This window comes from Branchiostoma lanceolatum, chromosome 15 (assembly GCF_035083965.1).
Source record: "Branchiostoma lanceolatum isolate klBraLanc5 chromosome 15, klBraLanc5.hap2, whole genome shotgun sequence".
Taxonomy (NCBI): domain Eukaryota; kingdom Metazoa; phylum Chordata; class Leptocardii; order Amphioxiformes; family Branchiostomatidae; genus Branchiostoma; species Branchiostoma lanceolatum.
Window position 1 is genome coordinate 9,297,761 of NC_089736.1, and position 22,200 is coordinate 9,319,960.

Genomic DNA, 22,200 nt, shown 5'->3' on the forward strand with positions numbered 1-22,200 from the left:
AAGTTTTTTCAAGACAGCACTGAAGTTACATTTTTTGGTACAAGGAAGATATATTTGTACATATTTAAAAGATGCCGTATGGTTTATTTTATCAGAGAATGATTTAAAGATATTCAAAGACGTTCAAAGGGTTTCAAAACATAGCTGTACTAAACCAGGCTACTAAATCATAAGCATGAACATTTTATAACTCCTGCCAATCAGTTTATGGCCACTTGACTGCGCACCTGTGTTTGAAGGTTATTATCAAACACTATTTTGTGTCAACAACCCCCTTTTTTTACAACAGCACAGAGGAGGAAGATCCCAGATGATTTTAGATTTTAGAAGAAATTTCCTGGACTTACGCTAGCCGTGTGTGTTGAGTACTATGTGCTATTATTGGCACAATATTGTGGAAAAAAACAATACACAGATTGTAACCTTCTCGATTTTTGTCGACATTTCAAAACTTTTTCGGTGGGGAGGGGGGCACATAGCTGTAGCTGAACTCAGATGACACGGCATTACAGTGAAAATAACATACTGCTATCAGCGTCAGCTATTGTGCATAATGACAGGTTGAGTACACTTGCTGGAGCACACGGCAATTTAGAAATTTGGGTGTGTCCGTGTTTTCAGCTTGGCTTTCTGAAGGCGAATTATTACAAGGGCACGATGTTTATGAACCAACGGGTACTGAAGGTCACTAGGCGTCCTGTGAATTATTCTTTTAAAGCTTCAATTAATAAAGGTAAAATTGGTCAAAAACATAATCAGTATACACCGCATTTTTGACTTTAAAATATCTACCACTTTGAACTATAACTTCCTTAAAAGAAAGGTTAAAATTATCAAAGGGCGTTTGATATTGGACGTTTTAGGGTCAATAGTACGTATAGATGTGTTACTGTAAGGTATTACAATTGGTGTATGGTTTGTGGGGTTAGTGTTCGTTGCTGTGCAGACTAAAATTGCTTACTGTAATACTGGACATGAGGATGGGACTAGATAAAGGTAATTCTGGACAAAAATTGTCGTCACTATATCAAGAAAGACCGGCTGTAGAAAATATCTCATTAGAAGCTGAACAGAATTCTTCCTTGTGAGCATTTTGTAGAAAAAACGACCGTTTACAGGAGTGGTGATGATAGATGATGTTACTGAACTGTCCCTTTAAACATTTTTGCCGTAAGACAGCTCGACTTCTTCTCCCCCGATGGTAACGTTACAGTCCATCGGTTACCGTCAAACGCTGTAATTTGTGATTGGCGTGACAGGTGAGAGAATCCAAGCGCACATAATGAATTACGTTCTGCTGCGGTCTTCTAATTCGCAGAGCGGTGTCCAAAAAATTAGGGGAGCACCACCATTACAAATAAACTTCAGATAGCCACCAGCATGGAATCTGATATTAAATGAAAAACGATTAGTTAAGAAGAAGTAAAAGAAAAAGCTGCCTCGACCCGGGATTGAACCAGGGACCTTTAGATCTCCAATTTGTCAAGCCAGTGTTCTGGCTTCCGAGACTTCAGTCTAACGCTCTCCCAACTGAGCTATCGAGGCACTGGAAAACATAGAGAAGTCATTCGGTTTACACTTGGTCTTGGATTTTTTTCCTTACAGGGCCTTTGGTAGAATAAAAACACGACGGGCTATTTCGGAACTTCTGATTAGAACTTTTATAAGATGCTGCATGAGATACGCTGATCGTCTTCTCTTTCGTTCTCTGTTTCACTCCCTTCATCCTTCATCCGTCCGTCTTACCTCATTACTTTCAGTCACCCAAAAATTTGTTGTTTACTGACTTCATCGTACTTTGGCGTCGATGATATCACCCTGGAATGCGATTATCTCTATGTTTGGAGTTCTTTTCAAGACAATATCCGACAAAACACGATATGGTACCTGATAGAATATCTATCGATGGCTCAGTTCATCCTCTGCGAGGTGATACCATTGTCTGACTCTCCACAAGTTCCTGATAATTTCTCCTCGACCGAAAAGAATCCTTCTCATGCATGTAGCCCTCCTAGCCTAACTAAAATCACCCGTCCCACTGACCAACTGAGAGGGCCCATGTAGCCGCCCTGGTAGGGAGAACATGTGTAACACAGGCTAGTCAGTGGCCCTCCCCGATCCGTACATCAAAACGTTCTTACGGCTTCAGATTGTGTGTGTCTTAGGCAACAATTGAAAACTACAAATATACTGTGCGCATAGTAATGTTTGTCCCCTTAGAGATCCCAGTGTTTCCTGTGCATAGTTAATATCTCCATCCATCAGATTAAATCAGCCCCCCCGAAGACACGGTGTCAGTATGATGAGTGATGGCAGGGTGGTCCCCTCGCCCCCCCCCCCTCCCCACAGGTACGGTAGGTGGGCACGTCACAACTGTCAGCACATTCAAATTCCTCATGATTGATTTGTTTGGTAACACGGTGGATCCAGTAGGTGGTCGAGTTACCCGATAGGCATAGACCATAGACGGGTTATTTTGTAATGGTAGAAGCATGTGGAGTGGATCACTGCTCTGTTAGCTGTCATTTTATCGTCTGATCAAGCGGGCTGGCGAAGGAAGTGGATGTTTTCTTTTACTAGTTTTAGGGTATTCTTTACACATTCTGAACTTGTATAGAATGGATGCCAGCAGAAAGAAATTATCAAGCGCGCACAAAAGAAGAGGAGGCAGAGACATTAAATCTAAAATGGTCGCACTCCAAACACACACACACACGTACGCACACAAACACACGCACACACACAAACAAACAAATTCACATTCTGTCATACAGTGGGGATTTTTCCTGCTACTTATAGAGCCTGGTAGAGGCTAGTTAGTTTAAAAGTGACCACTGCACGATCTGTCCGACCGAGACTCAGCGTGAGTGGCAGCGGCAGGTGAAAGGAATTTCTATCAACAGGACACGTCGTTTAGTTCCGCCCGCTTGATGTCGTACATTAGGAGGTGGGAACATTTTTATGGGGCGGAACGGCAAGAGAACCGTGATGAGTGATCAAGTCTACAGGTGCTTGCGAGATTTATAGAATTTCTAATCAAATCGTTGATATGTCCAGTTTGTCGCCCACCGTTTCACACATATAACGCAATCCTTGAGGTATTCCGGCCTTTTTATTAAAGAGAATAAAGAGATATCTTACAAGAAAACGAAGAGCTGCTGTCGAGACATTCGCTAGGTGGCGCTTGCGCACTGTCATGTGCGACCGTCTACATCTCATATGTTTTCCTTCACTTCTGTTACAACACTCTTTTAAAACATAATATTGGTGTAAAATTGAAACACAGTACTCACATAACTTCTGATTCAAAATAGCCGTGAAAGTTGTCGACTGACGTCACGTAAAACCTTTATTGATAAAATGTAGAACACAGTCTAAAATGGGTGTCTAAAATCTTTCAATGTGAAAGTTTCATAACTATTGCAATTGTGATAAAATGTTTTGACTTTGACTTTATTGGGATCCACAATTAGCATACAATGTGCAGCTATTCTTCCTGTGGTCCTTAAACAAATACAAATACATATACACATAGATACAACATTACGCAATGTTTAGAATCTCTTGAGGTACATGTAGTTGATTTCACACTTTTATGATACTCGTGATATCAACATTTCTGCATGACATTTCTGACATTTGATAGCTCTATTAAACAACTTACAAGTAAACAGGTAAGGGGTTGCGTATTGCCGTTTTTAGCCAATAGTATGCTTTTTGGGCAGCTACTGAGTTCCTGATAGGTGTGTTTTTCTACCGAGAGAACAGTTTCCTGAGGACGCCCTTCGCAATGGCCACTTTGGAGCTGTGCTGCAGCATCTTCAAGCCATTTTCCAGCAGCTTCTTCCTCTCCATCCCACAATACACCGCGAGGCGTCCGCAGGGTGGCGTCACTTCCTTTAACAGTTCTTTGTCTTCCTGTGGAATGAAACAATTTTTTCAATGAATGGTCGTCATAATATTCTCATACCCAAGAGATGCATATACACGTGAGACAAAAAGGAAGGGCTTCTAAAATATAATTGGCATATTGTGGAGGTAACCTTTACCTCTGTGGTAGTGGGATAAGTCCGGAGTCGAAGAGACAGCAGCCGACCAGCTATTTTCCGTGCTTTGATGTCCAGGGGTCCGTCCTCTTCAAAACGGCCTGTTCTCACATCCTCCCAGACATCCCTGAAAGAACCGTGGATATCACGGTGCAGTGTTGGATCAAACCGCATGAGGGAGCTATTAGACCATTAATGTCGTCACACACCTGGCCATGACCATGATCTGACCTTCGCTAAATTTGCAGTTTTTGATAAAATCGCATGGGGTCGCTGCTAGACCGCAAATGTCATCAGTAACATGACAGTCGTTATTGAATGAACACCACATTCTCGGACTAATTGTCAGGAATTCTACAGAAACATGTACAATAGAACGTCTGTGCCAGGGCCAAGGCGAAAAACTGACAGAGGCGGAAAGGACGATATTTAGATAGTGAGTGAGCAGAAAAACGGTGTAAAACAATCAATTCAATGAAGACATTGTAGCAGATGGGTAAGATTAGAAATAGACAATTTCAACAAAATTTTGAGCACTCACTCGTCATCCTGTTTGCACAGAAACACCATCAACACTATCAGCAGTTGCGGGGACACACCAGTAACACCACAGGTCAGGTCGCTGGAACAAAAACATAGAGATGATGCATTTATCATGCGGGGAGGTTAACAGTTGACGTAATAATCTAGTCATTCTTCTTCTTTTTTCAAATTTCGTCTCAAGGTACAGTTTTTCTATAGTCTAAACCATTTTCCATGGTAAAATAAATCTAACAATTTTTTGGGGGGGAGGGGGGGGGCAGCATGCACAGAACAATGGGTCTCAAAACAAACGTCCGACATCCCTGTCACTCACCTTATGAGATTGTTTTGCGCCAAAAACATGATCTTCCTCTCAAGCAGCTCGTTGTTCTCAGGCTGTAGATACTCCAGAACGTCCTGAACTACAGTAAGAAAATACAAAGTTTTTATTACACGAGTGTCTTGCTGTTAAGTTTTCAATTTTCCCCCTGCTATTGCAAGACCTTTAAAATTGATGGTATGGTCGCCAGATTTGATGACTTCTGTTCTACAGAATGGAGGGGGGGGGGTAAGAGCAAGAGAGTGATATCGATTATACAAAGAATATGTTGACAATGAGACAAATTATTAACCGAAACCTGGAGTCAAGATGCTTGGGTTATGCAGAGAACTGCAAATATATGATGACATGTAAAAGACGTTAGAACGTTAAATGATAGTTGAAAGGATAGGAGGAAAGAAATTAGTCAATTTTCTGATCTTCCGACAGACCTGTATGATGAGAAAGTCATGATCAAGTCATGCGCACAATTAATTGATCAACCGTGCCACGCCATATTTGGTGAGGACAACAGGTGACGTAATTTTCAGACGACACTTTACCCAGGTTAAATGTAACGGTGTCAGCGGGGTTGCCAGGGACGACGAATCCGAACTCGAGCAGGAGATTGTCGTTGTCGGCGCGCCCGTAACTGTTCATGACCTCGGCGTGTTTCCTGTACACGGTCCCCGTACGACTCTCCAAGCACCGGCTTTTGTCGTTGTAACGGTGTCTGATCTGGAAACACGAAATCACGTGCGCAAATGCTGGGCTAAACCGTCCCAAAACCTATTTTTTTCACTCTCATTAAATCTAATCTATAATTTTCTCTCACTCTAACTTTTCCTGCCCCTTGCTATTGCGTTCCAAATGTATTATTAAACTACCATTGATTAGCCTTAAATATGTTTTCAAACATCCCACTGACTGTGACGTTATATATCATAAGGATAAGATTATCATTTTGATAATTATCAAAACGTCTGACTTCTACATTCGTTTAAAATTATCTGCGTGATGTCTTATTTCTTTATCAAGAAAGATTCACATCAACTGCAGAAAAACTGAACAAACTGTTTTAGAAAACACTAAGTCTTTGTCGATCGGTTACCTTTGCTTTTACCGAATGGTTGATGGAGTCGACCAATGGGAACATGGTGGGGGTGGGCGTGTCGGTGTCCCGGATGTGAGGGCAAGTTTCCAGTCCAATGGGCACGTCGAAAGCTCGAGTCTTGATAGCTGACCACGCCCACCTGAAAAAGGAAACAAAATATGATCGTCTTGAAATCTGTATTAATCTATTCGTAAGATTAGCATAAGATGACTAAATATATTAAAGAATCAGCTACGTAACACCTAAGATTACTAACTTGAAATCTTTGAAGCTGAAAACATCCTCTTGGTCAGGGAACAGATCTGCTAGTTGCTTGAAGAACGGCGTGAGCTCTTTGTACTCTTTGTGACATTCGTACTTCTTCGCCTTCGCCCTTCCTCGGAGAGAGTTCGGCAAAAGTCGGAAGTCGTCTTCGGTGAAGAACGCTGGACACGAGTACTCTTCGGGAAGGATGTCGATATACGGGCGCCAAAAGGATTTTTCCCGCCTGTATTTTTCGTACATGAGGAAAGCTGCGAGGGTCTGTGTGGGGTTTAGCTGGGGATCCGCCCTGGAAAAGGACAACAGAGTACAAAGATGTGACTCCAACAAATTACATCAGGTAGCTCCTTTATCAAGTGGGGTATGGGGTCTCTTAGTTTAGCCTCTGACCATGATCTCATAAAAACCGAACATGTAAAGGGAATGTTATGATCCGCTTGTGACATCCGTACTCTTTCGCCTCTCCTCGGTAATAGTTCGGTAAAAGTCGGAATCGTCTTCGGTGAAGAATGCTGGACACTTCTACCCCCACTCCACATCTACTTGGAGATAACCTTACCGTTCAATATACGGAGCGATGTAGGAGTCCATAATGGCGTCCAGTGTGATGAGTAACCTCTTAGGGATCGTCAGAATCAGTTCTTCGTGCTGGAAAAGAGTGGAATAGATACATGGCTTTCTTTCTAAGGATCCTCAACAACAATTTGCTCTGTAAAATAACTGATATATACAGCTAGAATGAAACATTGCCTCTAGTCTAGAATCATTTTCATTTCCCCTTTACATTGTTAACCCAAATACAGTAAGGATTCGTTGAAATACCCCCTTTTACAGGAAATAGTTACAATATTTGGATAGGATATAGTTCTTTTTTATAAAACTATATTTCCCATGTTACCTGCTGGTCTGGAAAATACAGCAGTATGTCTAGCAGTTTTATCATGTCTCGGTTATAACGTATTTACATTCTCATTTAAGTATAAGAATGTTTGAAGCCAGTTTCTGATACCTTTAACGCCTTTGTAGCCATCAGTCCCCGGCCAGTTTCTAAACAGAAAAGACACGCACACACGCAGCAAGCAAAGAGGGTAAATAATGAATACGAATACTTTAAAACTGCAAGGAGCATTAGTAAAGGTTTATCAATAAAGTGAAACTCAGAAAATCAAATCATTTAAAGGATGACAAATAAAGGTGTAGTGAAAAATGCCCACAGCCATATCAGATAAACGTCTAATCTTCGTACCTGGAAAGATGGCGGGTTTGAGGGGCACGTTTCTGCAACCATTTCTGTGTAACCATTGGAAGAAGCGAACGAAAGACTCCTCGTGTGCAAGAGACACTAAACAAATAGGAGGGAAATACAGGAGGAACATTGCATTGGTAAACCTTTCCACACCGTAAGTAAACACTGGTGCTTATTCTTGTCATTTTAGAAAACAAAACAAAACAGAAAGCCTGAAAGGGTTTACGAAATCAGACCTGACCAAATAATAAATATCTGCTTATATCTGAGTTGACGTTGCGCGGTATGGTAAATGGTAATACCTACCGGGTCTAGTTTCGTCTTTTCTCCGTCGTCTCCGTCTCCATGTACGACCACGCCTAGCAACCATGGTACCCTTCTGTGAGATGTTTATCTTTGATAAATATGGCCTTCCTACGGAAATAAAACGTACATGTATTTAGTTGTATTAAAAGTATATTCAGTGTGCTTGGGTGAAAGCTTGAGCCGTAGCATTGTACCCCCCTCCAAACAAAGCACCATGCTTCACCTCAATATAAAAATTATTGCTTTACCTTTGTTTCACCTTGGAAGTTTGCCAAAAGTGACAATGAGACAACAACTACGAACGCTACGGTAGATCTCAATAAACATTACGCTAATGTTTGTTGCCAAATAAAGTCTCGCGATTGAAATACATTTCTCTGCAACGGAATATCATTGGCAGCTAAATCGTGCTCCTGATGGGGTTCGAATAATCGAACTTACCTATATAACGTTGGGTAACCTAAATTCGGGATTTTTCAGATAATGGTTGACTGAAATCAATCTAGCAGAACAATAAACCATCCTTTTTTTCTATAATTCTGTCAGTATCATGTACTATCTTTGCACTAATCATATATATGGTAGATTTTGTCTCTAGTCGTGCTGACACCATAATATTTCAACTTGAAACTACCGTCCGCCGCACGCACAATAAAGGTGCTGTCGGACAGGGGGGCACATTAATTCGGGAGAGAAGATTCGTCTTGAATATCTTACCGCTAATCACATTTTATACAGCAGCTATTCGTTCCATCCTTGGCTTGAGGAGAGTGCTATGGATATAGACGTGTCCAAGTAAAAAAAATACACGAAAAAACGGCCGTACCGCACACATCAGGCCAGTTCGGGAACAACCCGTGTGTTGAGTCGGTAGAACTTCACTCAAAGTCGGCCCATCGTCATCATCGGGCAACGTGTAACGTTACATTATTCATGGGAAGTTAGCTGGATGCCGTAGCAATGGTAATACTACTATGTCCATGTGTTCCTTGTTGTGTTAGGAGCAAACTTTGAGGAAAATATCTTCCTCAGTCCACTATCACACGCAGCATTTAGACAAAAAAGTGTTCCTCACAAACCTTTGTCGTCTGCTTGACAACAGGATTCTGGTTAACAATATGGCGGCGGGAAAATACACGTGCCGTAGGTTGTAGCAACAGAGAGGAGTTTTGATGATTGATCACACTTAGAATCCAGTTGCAGGTTAGCAAAAGAGATTGTAATAAGTTGTCTTATAAATAATTGTGTTTAGCAGGCAGGAGATGTGACATTTGTCTTATAAACCAGCGAACAACCGTGCTGGGTGATTCTCCCACGAAGCCCCCAGACTCTGTCAATAAGGGACGGAGAGTTTTTGACGTCGCCAACTTCTAATGCATGGTTATCGAAGCTTTTCAGCCAGTGTTCTGAATACGTTAGTCTATCTGCTTTGCATTGCTGGCGTTATAACTGATTTTGCATCTAGCACATATCCCTAAATACCCCGTTTTCGAAAAATCCCGACTTTAAGTACCCCACGAATTTAGGTTACCCAACGTTACAAGTATCGCGTACAAAGTTGGACAAACATTCAGAGGCTATAGGACGCCAACCCACATAATAGTATCAATACACGTCCTAGGCCTATTTTTGGGTTTAAAAAACTCCAATGTTTCCCCATAATTGCAAAGAAAAAGAAACGAAAATAATCAAAGGAAGGTGAGAAAAGAGACAATTTGCACCTATTTTACACCTTTTGTTTTCACACCAGACGGTCTCTTTCAGGAAAGAAACTCCCCACTGACTTCAGTGTGACATTTTATACAAATATACGCCATTATTCAAGCTATTCGAGAATAACAGCTGGTAGAAAAACAAAAGAAGACCTTGATTGGATAAAAAGTCTGAAATTGGGAAAAAATAGAGAATTCTAGTAATTTGACAGGAGTTTTTCAGTCAGGGAAAGATCATCCATGTCAGCTAGCCCCGTCAATATTTAGTACTTTTTCATTTCAGAACTGTTTACTAGTGCCAAAGTACAAGAGTAGACTTCAAGTTCAACTGAGAATGCGTATATTGAGTTTTTCTGAGTCGGAGAAGTTAAGTGATGTTACGATCTTCGATTTCCTACCAATATCTGCTTCCAGATTTTTAGAAATCCTGTCCCGACAAGGAGGTTAAACTATTCAAACTATTTAGTAACCCCTGGGTTTAGGTCAACTCATGCCCTGGGCATGTGGATTGCATCACCGGGATGCTGCTATACATACATTTTGTACATCCGGTTCCGAAAAACCTCTCGACTTGAGCCAACTGGTCTAATTTCTTAACCTCAGTTTGACCAATTTGTTTGTGTTCATGTAACGCGTTTTCTACTTCTAGTATTTACAAAATTATACGATTTTAGCAGACGTACAGCCACGGCTTGGTCCGGTGCAAAGTACAAAAGCGGCAAGCTGTCACAACTCAACGTGGCGCCTACACCCACTTCCGCTATGTCGACTCGTTCTATCCACAAAGTGTACTGTGCAGAATTATATGAGGGTCTGCATGCCCTTTTTCGTGAAGCGTTACGAGCGATTTTAATTCACCGTTAATCGTTACCGGCCGCCCTGAATTTACCGTTAAGCGTTATCGGTATATTAATCGTGAAGCGTTACTGGTCGTTTTAATTCCTCGTTAAGCGTTATTTGTCATCCTGAATTCAACGTTAAGCGTTATTGAGTAATTCCTCGTTACCTCGTTACGCAGGAAAAAGCATTTCAGTGGGTCAAGATTTCAACATTTTCTCCAGGGAGCACACGGCCGGCTCCGGCGAAAATATGTCAGTAGGGCGCCCCCCACAAAATTTCAAGCTGAAACACGAGCTTACTCTTCAGCAAAATCCCCCCCTCAGAATGCAGGAAATAGCGTTTCAGAGGGTCAAGATTTCAAAATTTTCGTCGCGCCTTCGGCGCTCGTCATCGTGATCATGAAATTGCCTGTCGCCGCCGAACTTAAAGCGTTCGGAGCAGGCGTGCGATAATGGCATAGCGTAAAAGGTCTCCTCCCACAAGATCAGGACGACTAGTGGCAAAAAAACCGTCGTCTTCAGGGGTATCTCATGTTCTAAAAATGCTGAATTTACCGTTAAGCGTTATCGGCCGGACTAAATTTACCGTTAAGCGTTATCGGCTGGCCTGAATTTACCGTTAAGCGTTGCCAGGACCCCCCCATGCAGACCCTCTTATATTCCGCCGTTTGGTAGATACGATTTGTGTGCTATTGAACGTTCTACAGTATCCTTTAGATATCTTCAGCGGATATGTTCTCTCTAGAATAAAACGGCTCAATAAAAGGACCGCCGGACAGAAGATTGTACATAACCCAAACCATAATCTCCTTGCCCAAACGACTTGAGAAGACTACATTATAAATCGTTATACTTACTTCAGTTAGTCAATCTTCTGCTACGTACTTGGCAGAGAAGTGATCGGAGACTGTACAGCCAGATAAACCAGTGGGATCTCTAACTAGAGAGCATAAACTCGCTTTTCCAACGCCGGGTTACAGAGAGTTCGCAAGCCGGTAGCGGGACACGGGGTGAAAGGTCAACCACGTTCCGGCCATGTGTTAGCCTTGCCGCTTTAATCTCCAAGCAGATGTTGGGTTAGGCTCAGTGTTTTACGCGTGTTTTGTGGCTTGTTGTATGTATATATGTATGTAAACTTTACAAAATGTGAGTAAAATCTTTTATTGCAAAACTTTGCCGAACTTTGATAGTGATAACATATTTTCTTAATTCCTTAATTATTCTAACTCGATATAACCTATTTTCCTGTTATTTGCAATGAGCCTTCGGACAATAATCTGCAATATCTTTATCATTGTCAGAAGTACGATCGTGTGAAAATCAACAACAACAAAGCAACATGTTGTCCACGACTAAATCTATTGGTTCTTATTTTCAAAATTATCAAAATAAAATCATCATCAGACATCAGTTGAAAAACATGCCTGGAATCTTTGAGATATCATATCATGCTTACAAGCAACTTTCCTTACTCCACCCAGATGTAAATGGATACCTGACTTCGGTTGAGGAGGTAAAATGATGTGGTATGAGAGGGATGGGCTCTGCCTTCCAACACCGTGCCTTAGACATAGTGGATTAACAACCCACTGCCCCTACGGCCTCAAATAGGCCATGTGACTACCTTTGCCTACCTTTATCAAGTTACCTGCAAATAAAACACATATTATTACTGAAGACATGGGCAATATCTAGAGAAGATAACTTTGTTTAGGACTAAAGGCAAGGGCAGAAAGCGATGTCCTCTGTTGTATTGATTGGCCCATGTCCCAGTTACTGAACTTACTGGGTTACTGCCATTCACTACACGCTATCCCAGTTGATTGTTTTTGTCTGTGCGTTAAACGGCCTTGACCGTCGGTATCGCACCGGCTTAGGACTGCTCCATAAAATGAACTGTGGGGATGGAGATCATCTATGCGCCTTCCTGGATAAAAATGCATCGTCCTTGTACTCTTTACTGGTTCGTCCCCACAAGCGTCACTTTGTAAAAAAATGTTATGATTTTCATTTCCTTCAGAGGAAGTTCTGATTAACATCAATACTAGTACGCTATGAATTGTATGAGTATAACATGTATATTTTAGCATAACGAGTTCCGACACGGATTACGCGTACGCATTTAGTGACAATCAGTTCGGTTCTTCTTCTTATTATAATAATGATAGCTGTTAGTGATACTCGTTACCAGAAAAGTCGGCAATTATAGCATTAGAACCTAAATGCGCTTTTTTCATTGACGGAAATTTTATAGCCCAAATCTGCAATTATTCACCGAAGCTCTGATTTCTTGGCGATAGTAAAAAAACAACAGATGTACTAGTTCAGCAGCCCCCGTCATGTACAATGGACTCTTCCTCCCGCGCATGCGTAAAGACGCAGTCTACGTGTGCACCGCCACGTATTGCGCATGCGCAGATCCCAATTCTTGGCACTAGCGTCGCCATTTTGCTGCAGTCCAAAGCTGGAGCAGGTAAGAATTATTTTCATAAATTTCACTTCTCTTTAACAGTTTCTCTGGTCTTTGTTATGTCATCTGAACGGTAGACTCGGCACAGGGCGCATGCACGTCCAAGAAAAATAATCGAAAGCAGATCTGTTGTCGAGTTCGCGGGAACCCGTGGGTTCTCGACTACTGTTCACGAAAACGACCTTTCGCCAAGCCAAACGCAATTTTCAGAAGTCTTTCCGACAAATCCCGGGCTTTCAGAATAATCAAGAGTTTTAACTTTAACTTGGAAGTGCCGATTTGCCGAAAGTTCAAGTGGAGTGTTGGAAACCTGTAGCCGTCAACTAACCGCGAACTGGCGGGAGGTTTGCTGCGCAGACAGCTCACTTGTGAGATTTTCGTCGCTTCTTCTCGTCATAATTTGCCCTTTCTAGATTAAGAGTCTGTTAGATAGAAATCAAATCTTTTGTGATCTGAGGTATATATTTCCTGGTTATTATGGAAAGCTTCCTGATTTGTTTTTTTCGTCTGTTTGGCTTCCTTCCCATTCACATCTGTGGGCTTCGCAGTGAGGAGGGCGATTCCATTGTAATATCTTGGTAGGGGGTGTTTGAAAACTTTATTACTCACTTTACAAGGAAAACAATAGAGAAAGGGATGGATTGAGATAAACTTACTTTATTTTGTCAAGGATAAAATTTACAAGGATAGAGTTAGAGGATTATGTTGAATAATGGTGAGTAATTGTGGTGTCACTTTTGCTTAAACTTGAACATATCCCTCCCTAGTATCTTCAATGGACTAGTCTTGAATTATGTGTCACAGAGGGAGAAACCACATTGTCTTGGGGGCTATTTTCTTTTAGGGAATTTTAGGCAAGATGCCAAAGATAATGTATTATCCATTTCGTGGTTGTTATAGTTGATTAGGCCATACTGACTTGGTTTTAGGGAAGACATCCTCTAGATACCACAAAACTGATGCAAGTGTATGCAAAAGGCAATAAAAAGGCACTAAATTTTCAAATCGAAGTGATTATGAAGACTCATATAACTGATCACACATAACATAATATAACAAACAACAAATCCTTTTTTTGTCAAAAGGACATTTAGAAAGCCATAGCAAAAGTACCTCATAGTTGATTATGTTTGTTTTTACTTTTTTCTCTTCCAGCACAGTTGCCATGTCTGGATTCAACATCTTTCGTTCGGCGGACCGTCCGTTGCCCAACCGAAGTACGAACTTCAACTACGCTATCTACGTTCCTGACGCCGGTGACATCACTCCTGTAGATTTCGTGGACCAGCTTTGCGGAGTCGTAGCGTTCGGTGCTTGTGGACGACAAGAAAGTGCGTTGTACTGTGCTGTTTGCTTCCAGTCTAAAGTTGGCTACCACCGCGTATGCAAGTCAGTCGAGGGTATTTTTCCTGACGTTCCTGACTTTGTCGTCAAAAGCCCCATGAAACTGAAACCGTTGGGGTATATCGATGCCATACGCAACGATTGCGAGGTTATGATCGTTTACGAAGAAGGCATCATTGTGGAAGGAAGGGAGAAGGATGAAGAACAATTACAAGAGGAGGAAGGCCCCCAATTGCAAGAAGGTACTTAAAATTCATTTAAGTTTACAGCAGTTAAATTTTGCAGCACAGTGAAATTGAAGAGTCTGCGATATCTTTGAGTTTGTGGTTTCAACAATAGCTGAAACAATGCAAAACATTCTGAACAAAACATGTTCACTAAGTGTCATAATTTTTGCAATAAGAGGTCACCACGAAAACTGCAAACCTAAAGACACAGTGAATATTTCAAAATTTACAGTAGGTAGGATAGAATAGGTGTTTTTGGTTCCTAGAATTCAGACATTTTTTTGATAAGTTGATATGGCACAGTATAGTTTTTGATATTATTAAACACCAAAAGGGTTTGGTGTCAATGCCTTTTCAAGTAGCTACCAGTACTAGTAGAGAAAAGCAAAAAGATTCATGACGTGCTTCCCCTATGATACTTCATCTGCTGTCCCCTTTAGGTATTTGCTCTGTTTGGTGTGACACATTGCCAGAATGTCAATGACTTGGAGAACACTTCGAGTGTCATTGATATGTGATTGCACTTTTTCTTGTTACCGTATGTATTGTAAAAAATAATGTTATCAATAATGTGCTGTGGTTTTACTAGCCACCTGTTTTTCAGGTCTTTTGGTGCATTTTCAGTTTTCCTTTAATGTTAATGAAGACTAGCAATTCCTCAACTTTCCACCTTCAGTATTATCAGTCATTATTGCTGTTAAACTATTCCAGAACCAGTTTTACCAAAGGAAGAGCCCATTGTGCCAACAGGGAGAAAAAGGAAGAGAAAGCAGGACAAATGCCTGGTGCATAGACAACCACCCCCAGAGGAAGAAGGTAGTACAGTCCAAATACTATTTATTTGGATCTAATATTCTATCTCTTAGTTACAGTGGTATAGATTTTGGCCCCAAGCAGCCATTTTTGGAACTGCAGGGGCATTTTCACTAGAAACTTTATGTTGAATGTTTTTTTTTTCTTTTCAGCTTTTGATATAGATGAAGGTTTGGACGAGTACTACACAGCAGATGATCGGCAAAATGTGACCAGTTTTGGTAAGATTCAACTTTTCACTACTGGCGCTTAACATTTAATACACAAATATTGGCTGGAAGCTTATTGTAAATATTGACAATCCAGTGTTTTTAAGAGTTTTTTGTTTTGGGGCAAGGTCATTGTCCTTATGTGAAGTGGTTTGGCAGGTGATATGCAAATGAGCCACATACTTGGGTCATACCAACATTTGAAGATTTTATGAATATGCAAAAAATTATACTTCGCCAAGATATGGAAATTAGCAGCTTGGGCTTGGGCGATTGCTAACTTTGAATTTTAGACAGTATTTGCAATCACAGGCTATAGAAATTAAGCATATGTAGCAAGCTATACCCTTGAACAATGCAGCAGCCATGCAAATGTAAAAGTTCACAGATTCTGTATTGCATAGCCGGTATAACCGCCCTTCGGCATAACACACCAGCTTTGCAGACATATGGGGTTGGGCTGCTCAAGAATAAATTACAATTTTGCCCCATTGGAATGAAAGCAGGTGGCAGTGGTGGCATACTTGTTCTTGAAAAAAACATAGTTCTTTGTAATCTATAGTAGGGCATCTTTTTGATTTAAGATTGTTTCTGTAATTTTTTCTACAGAATGTTCAGGAAATGGGTAGCAAATATTAATTTATGTCATTTATCCCATATGACGAGACAGTAGTGGATTTATTTCTTAGTTTGTCTTAGTTACTTATAGCTAAGTGTACCTGTACCAAAGCTGATTTCTTTGTGTATTTGTCTGTTTGTTTTAGATAAACTTCTTTGTTATTTGTTGACAGGTGAAGATGTTTACCCTTCTGCAGAGCCAGTAGAAATATGGAAGCCACAACAATGTGACCAGGACATTACAGAAGGTAAGGTTGGAAGAGAAAAAACTTCCCCATAGATCCAGTCATTGTTTTTAGAGCGTGAATAAGAATGTCCTTGAATAGTTGTCAGGTTGGTCAGTCACTGAATTACACAACCAACGTTTTGGTGACCGTCTGTTAGCTGAAGTGAACCAGTTAGAATTGATAGCTGAGATATTTCACCAAGAGATTTCACTGATGTCTTTAAGAGGTATTTAAAGTTAAAGTCCTTTCCACACCATATAGTGTATATGTTGGTGCCTATCTCTGTTTTGTAGCCCTTAGGCCACACATAGGTGCAAGCACTACAGCAGGGTAATGATGTGTGTTCAACTTTCATACTCATAACAGACATAAGTGCCCAAGTCATGTCTGTAAAATATAAAATCATGCTAGAGATCACCTAGAAGATATAGATAATACAACATTTTTTTTTCTTTCTTCTATTCAGGAACAAAAGGAAATACAGAAGCTCAATACCTTCTTGGAAGAAAAGGATGGATTCCGATTGCGCCAAAGTCTGAGACACCCGATGTTCAAGACTGTAGCCTGTTGGCCAGCGCAAACATTAATATTGGAGTGATACAAAATCCAGACAGATCCAGGCAGCAGACAGGTTTCTACAGCGAATCAGACTCATGGTCAGCTGTTGGTTTGAGAGATGTGTTGTTACCGTCCAATGACCTCCAGTCCGAGGGGTATCGTTGTGAAATCTGTGGCGCGTGGTTCAAGACTCTGCGGATGCGGTCGAGCCACATCACGAGCTGCCGGTACAAGGACAGCCTGGCGCGGGACGGTAGAATCCTGGACGTGCGACAGAGACACCTCACGAAAACCGGGCGCGGGAACGAGGACGACAAAGAAGGTCAACCCAAGAAGGAATACAAGTGCGAACTGTGCGGGAAGTCGTTTGATCGGCTGCGAATTCGATCCAGTCACATGAAGAGTTGCAGAGACAAGGGCGACCGTACTAGCGAGGTGTGGAACAAACAGCACCGAGGGAAGAACCGGGGAAGGAAAGGGAAGAAATCCATGAAAGTCCGAGAACTCCTTAAAGAACTCATGGAGACCAAGAAAGATGGTGCAGTGGATTTTTCAAAGCAAGAACTTGAGGAAGCAGTTAAAGACAATAAAGTTGAGTTAGACAGTGAGGAAGAAAGCCAACCAAAAACTACACATTCCCCTGAAGAGAAAAGCACTGAAAACATTGCAGAAGATGTCGATGTGCAAAGAGTCACGGGAGATACGCCAGACAAAGATATTAGTGTACAAGGTAATGCAGGATCAGACATCAGTGAACAAGGTAACTCACTCAGAAACAGCACGGAAGAAGGTAAAGAGCGAAGCATGACGGGGGCAACAGTAGAAGATGGGGATGAAAATCGCTCTGATAAAACAGAAACTGCCAGTGAAAGTGAAGAGTGCGACAAAGCAACAATGGCTTCAGATCAAACAGAAGAACGTGAGAAACTGAAAGAGAGAGATGACAGGGGACAGCCAAGGGTTGAGAGTAAATTACCTCTGCAGCAGAAGAATAGAAAGCTTCTCGTTGGTAAAAGCGGCCTGGCCTGTCCCTTTTGTCCGGCTAAGTTCTCCTGTAAGCAGCGTTATCAGACGCACCTCGACAGCCATTCTGTTCCTGAGCTTCCTCCCTCTGAGTTCAAGTGCTTCAAGTGTTCTGCTCTCTTTCAAAGTAGCAAAGATTTGAAGATTCACAGTAAGATTCACAACCGGGAGGGGGAGCACGTTTGTGCTGCCTGTGGCGCTAAGTTCCGACAGACGCAGTCGCGTGACCGACACCTCCGTAAATTCCACCCAGAGTTCCTCCGTAAGCAGAAGTTGGAAAACAAGGAACTCGAGAGACGCAGGAAACTAAACATGATTAAGGCAACTTCGTGTTACTTGTGCGGAAAGCCGGTCGCAGATATTGATGAGTACAAGATGCACATGAAAGATCATCGCGACATGAAGAGGGACGTGGAAAGCCGTCCGTACCAGTGCCTTGTTTGCCAAGCACGATATCGCGATGCAAAAACCATCCAGTTACACATGAGGAATCACACAGGGAGGGAGTGGGAATGGCGGCTGCAGCTGTCCAGAACAGACAGCACGCAAAATGTCGCCGGTAGCTCAAATCCATCAACGGTTCAGTCAGAAAGAGAAAAGACAGCAGAGGAGAAAGAAAAAGACGAAGAGAAGCTGTGGAAGGATCTGGAGAAAGTTGTCGGTTTGGATCTGACGAAAGAGTTGAAGAAACACAACCTGTTCAAACCACATCCAAAACAAAACAACCACAAAGTAGCCGTGGTGTCACCTTATCCAAAGCCTGTACAAAAAGGGTCTATAAAACAGCTTATGGCCGATATGAATCAACCAATCATTCCTCCTCGTTTTCACAGTTCTGCGGCGCAAGAAAAGAAAAACGACAGTACGGAGGAACCTAAGGTTGCACCGCCTGTTGTAACTAAGGGAGATGGTCTACAGAAAAGAAAGAAAAAAAGAATGCAGCTTCACAGCATCATAGCCAACTTAAAACAGTCAGGTCAGGGCAGGGCAGAGCAGGAGGGGGTGGGTGCGTCCATGGAACAGCCAGCTGGAGAATCCAATGGTGAAAAGGAGTGGGAGAAAGTGAAAATAAAGGAAGAGCCATTAGATCATGTGACAGAAGCCACTCCAACTATGGTATCAGGTATCACAGAAGATCCGAAAGATCCCAATGTGATGATGGATCTCGAAGAGGATGTGCCAATTACAACTGAACCAAACATTTCTTCATTCCATTATATGATTGAAAAGACAGAAAACTCTGTCCCTACTATAAATGCTGAGTATTCTGTGTCAAACACCAGTCCTGTGCCAAAGCCTTTGGAAATCAACAAGGAATTGGAGAATTTAGATGCTACACTAAAAGCTGCTATAGAGTTGAGCAAAGAGCTCAAACCTGTCAATGAGGCAGAACTAGTTGATGACAGGACTAGAGAAAGTAGTAGTAGTAATAGTGCTAAGGAAGTCACATCATTGGGAGGTGGTGTAGAGGTGAAAACGGAGCCGGGATGTGACGAGGGACCAAGTGAGCGCCAAGACGACTCTGAGACAACGACAGAGACAGCTACCAATAGACATGAAGCTGTGGGGCGGGTCACGAGATTGGGGAGAGGGGGAAAGACTCGGGGGAGAAGGGGGCGGAGGACAGCCAGGAACAAAAATGTTGAAAAAGACACAGATTACCTCATCCCCTCTGATAGCACAGCCCCTGCAAGATCAACTAGAGGTAAAAGAAGAGCATCTACATCGCGAGGAAGTCCGGGAAAACGGCAAAGGCGCTCACCTCGGACTCCTCTGAAAATGAAGGAACCCCAAGAAGTAATCTTGACCAAGCCAGATCGCAAAAAGTCCCTCAAAAAGAGTCCAATCTTGTTAGACTTGTTGGGGAAGCCAAAGGACAGTTTGGATGCCATGGACAATGAGATTAGCACTGCTAGCTCACCACCAGAGAACAGTCATACTGACAGCAGTGTTACTGTCAATGCCGACGTTGGAGGGAATGCAGAAATGGCGAACAAAGTTGTCATGATCGAAGGTATTGAGACAGCAGGACAGAACGCTGTAGACCAAACAATGGTCGCAGACCCAACGGCTGCAGTCATCCACCAGAAGAACTGCAGCTGCTGTGCTAAGTCGCGCCAGACCATCCTTGTTGGTAAGGAGCTACACATGGCCTTCCCAAATAAGGTCAACATGCGTGCCATGGTGGACCAGCGCCCGTTCTACTGTAACGTTTGTGGTGCCAGGTACAGCGAGGAGGCAACATTGCGCATGCACATGAGGCTGCATCCGCCGAGCTCTCGACCAACGGTGCCGTTACACACCAACGAGCAGGGACAGTTCATCTGCGTTGTGTGTGGGGGCAAGTTCAGTGAGAAGGAGGAACTGATTCGACATTCCAGGGTACACCCTCTACTGTATTAATGGTATTCCCCTTATTGCTGCTGCAGGACTCACCTTGCTAAATATGGTCACAGGAAGAATAGTTCATTCATCTGTGCATATATTAGTGTAAAGCAGGTGTAGCATGCCAGAATATACCCCTGGTCAACATGTACCTGGGTACATACTGGCAAGGGGTGTAGTCTGGCCTGCTACACCAGTTTCAGAGGAAACGGGTGCATTTCATTGCTGATATTAAAAATAAGTTTTTCACAGATGGCTTTTGCAGATTATGCATATGGTGTAGGCTGTTGAATTCTTTTACCTGCTTACTTGCACTATACCACTTATGATATACATTTTACTCAACAGGACTACTTAATATACATTTTATGTATGCTTCTCAACATGAATGTTAACAAAAATGTAGCAATTAAACACAGTTTTGTATAGCAAAAATACAGCAAATGTTCAGTGAAACCTTTTAACAGTTCCTGAAGTGATATTGATGAAATGTGCAGTACACCTATTTATGCAAATAACTGGTTATAAGATGTGACCGTCAAATCAATCTATAGGAAATACAGTATGTAATATACAGTCTCAGGCATTCTCCTTGTTTATTATCCATCTTATACGGCATAATTTATTGGTGGGCCAAATGTTTACATAATGGAATGGCAAATACAAGAAAAGAAGCTAACACAAAAGTAATAGATTAGTTTTATTTTTTGTTAAATGAGCAACTACTAACAACCGATTGCATGTAAAAATAGTGTTACACAAATATGTACTCTAGCCATTTTCTATGTTACCATTGTTTTCCTTCACGTCGAAACTTGAAGCAGATATCTGTATATCTATAGGGACTATAGAACTTACATACGCGCATGTAGCTTAATTAATCAATAGTTGATTATTTTGCTTCCTAACTTCTAAGATTGAATAATATGGGAACCATCATGGAAGGGAAGTATTGTTTTTGCTCCGTTTCTTATTCTTCAAACAAATAAGGTCAATGACTTGTTATTTGGACCAGATGGCTGTCACCATGGTTACTGATAAAATAGACATCCTGTGGTGTTAGATAACATCATGTAGCAAGTGGCAGGACAGAGCTGGAGGGGCTTGTCTACATATAGATCAATGTGTAAGAAGAAACAGAGCAGTGCTTGGTTAGGCTTATGTGAAGGTAAGCATTGTACATGTGTATTTGCTTACAAATGTTACCTTTCTAGTTACATACATCATTTATCCTATTCCAGAACATAACTAACATTACACTTAACTTCACAGCAAGGACATTATATAATGTCCTTGTTCACAGCCACCCATTGATGATGAACATTGTACACAGACTCTCAAGGAGGAAGGGCTTCTTCAAAACATTCTTAAGTTTAAAAAGTGCAAAACTTTACAAAGTTCAAAATAGATACTTATTTTTTTTTCTATTGCAAGCTTCCATCAAGATTCATACCTGACATTAAGCATTTCACTGTTGGATATCTCCTTGGAAGACATTGTATGGACAATCATAACTGAAATAAAAGGTACTAACTTTATCACAGTGGTTTTGTGAATTATTTCTTCATCGAGCCAGAAGGTGTGCAGATTAGAAAATGTCTGGGTGAATGGAAACATTTTAGATCTATTTTATTTTATTACTTGAAAAGATATTGGTGAGCTGGATTATCAACATAAACCTAGACCCACCTTGGAACACAGTTTAAGGTATTGGAAATAGTTGGATCAAGGAGGTTGAAATAATGCCCCCTTGGTTGGATTCACTCAACTGCAATGTAAGACCATATACATTTAAGTTGACGCTGGAATCAACTTCAAATATTTATGTATGTCAGTCAACCAGAACATGATTTATTGTCTGTTCATTTCATCATTTTCCAATGGGTTTGCGTCATTGGCAGGGAGAGTAAGTGCTAAATGACTCGTTTAGAATTGACAAGTAAGACCCCCAGAGGAGCACT

General features: G+C 41.6%; 2 protein-coding genes and 1 non-coding gene across 5 annotated transcripts; 1 reads left to right on the forward strand and 2 right to left on the reverse strand.

Moving 5' to 3' along the window:
* Nucleotides 1-1,436: 1,436 nt before the first annotated feature.
* On the reverse strand, nt 1,437-1,545 carry Trnaf-gaa (transfer RNA phenylalanine (anticodon GAA)). Its single transcript has 2 exons — nt 1,509-1,545; nt 1,437-1,472 (listed from the first exon to the last, which is right to left on the reverse strand). It is a non-coding gene; the product is annotated as a tRNA-Phe (tRNA).
* Nucleotides 1,546-3,093: 1,548 nt separating this feature from the next.
* LOC136420614 (SET domain-containing protein 4-like) lies at nt 3,094-11,384 on the reverse strand. 2 transcript variants are annotated; one of them, XM_066407652.1, is made up of 12 exons: nt 11,223-11,384; nt 7,815-7,922; nt 7,509-7,604; nt 7,272-7,309; nt 6,822-6,910; nt 6,258-6,551; nt 5,999-6,140; nt 5,451-5,625; nt 4,903-4,990; nt 4,588-4,668; nt 4,050-4,173; nt 3,094-3,918 (listed from the first exon to the last, which is right to left on the reverse strand). In XM_066407652.1, the coding sequence occupies exons 2-12, from the start codon at nt 7,876-7,878 to the stop codon at nt 3,754-3,756; spliced, it is 1,356 nt and encodes a 451-aa protein (XP_066263749.1). In that variant the 5' UTR covers nt 7,879-7,922; nt 11,223-11,384; the 3' UTR covers nt 3,094-3,753. The 2 variants fall into 2 exon arrangements, with proteins under 2 accessions (XP_066263749.1, XP_066263750.1); XM_066407653.1 differs by lacking the exons at nt 7,272-7,309; nt 11,223-11,384.
* A 1,312-nt stretch (nt 11,385-12,696) lies between these two features.
* LOC136420572 (uncharacterized) lies at nt 12,697-21,777 on the forward strand. 2 transcript variants are annotated; one of them, XM_066407566.1, is made up of 6 exons: nt 12,697-12,838; nt 13,996-14,421; nt 15,118-15,222; nt 15,372-15,440; nt 16,220-16,294; nt 16,740-21,777. In XM_066407566.1, exons 1-6 carry the CDS (start codon nt 12,712-12,714, stop codon nt 20,255-20,257), a joined length of 4,320 nt encoding a protein of 1,439 aa, XP_066263663.1. In that variant the 5' UTR covers nt 12,697-12,711; the 3' UTR covers nt 20,258-21,777. The 2 variants fall into 2 exon arrangements, with proteins under 2 accessions (XP_066263663.1, XP_066263665.1); XM_066407568.1 differs by having other exon boundaries at nt 12,756-12,838; nt 13,991-14,421.
* Nucleotides 21,778-22,200: the final 423 nt, after the last annotated feature.

Excerpts from the sequence above, each read along its gene's own strand:
- LOC136420614 (XM_066407652.1), bottom strand. The coding sequence starts at position 7,878 with ATGGTTGCTAGGCGTGGTCGTACATGGAGACGGAGACGACGGAGAAAA. Across the intron at positions 7,310-7,508 it reads CAAACCCGCCATCTTTCCAG|AAACTGGCCGGGGACTGATG; the intron begins GTACGAAGATTA and ends TTTTCTGTTTAG. Across the intron at positions 6,911-7,271 it reads TGGCTACAAAGGCGTTAAAG|CACGAAGAACTGATTCTGAC; the intron begins GTATCAGAAACT and ends ACTCTTTTCCAG.
- LOC136420572 (XM_066407566.1), top strand. The coding sequence starts at position 12,712 with ATGGACTCTTCCTCCCGCGCATGCGTAAAGACGCAGTCTACGTGTGCA. Across the intron at positions 14,422-15,117 it reads AGGCCCCCAATTGCAAGAAG|AACCAGTTTTACCAAAGGAA; the intron begins GTACTTAAAATT and ends AAACTATTCCAG. Across the intron at positions 15,223-15,371 it reads ACCACCCCCAGAGGAAGAAG|CTTTTGATATAGATGAAGGT; the intron begins GTAGTACAGTCC and ends TTTTCTTTTCAG.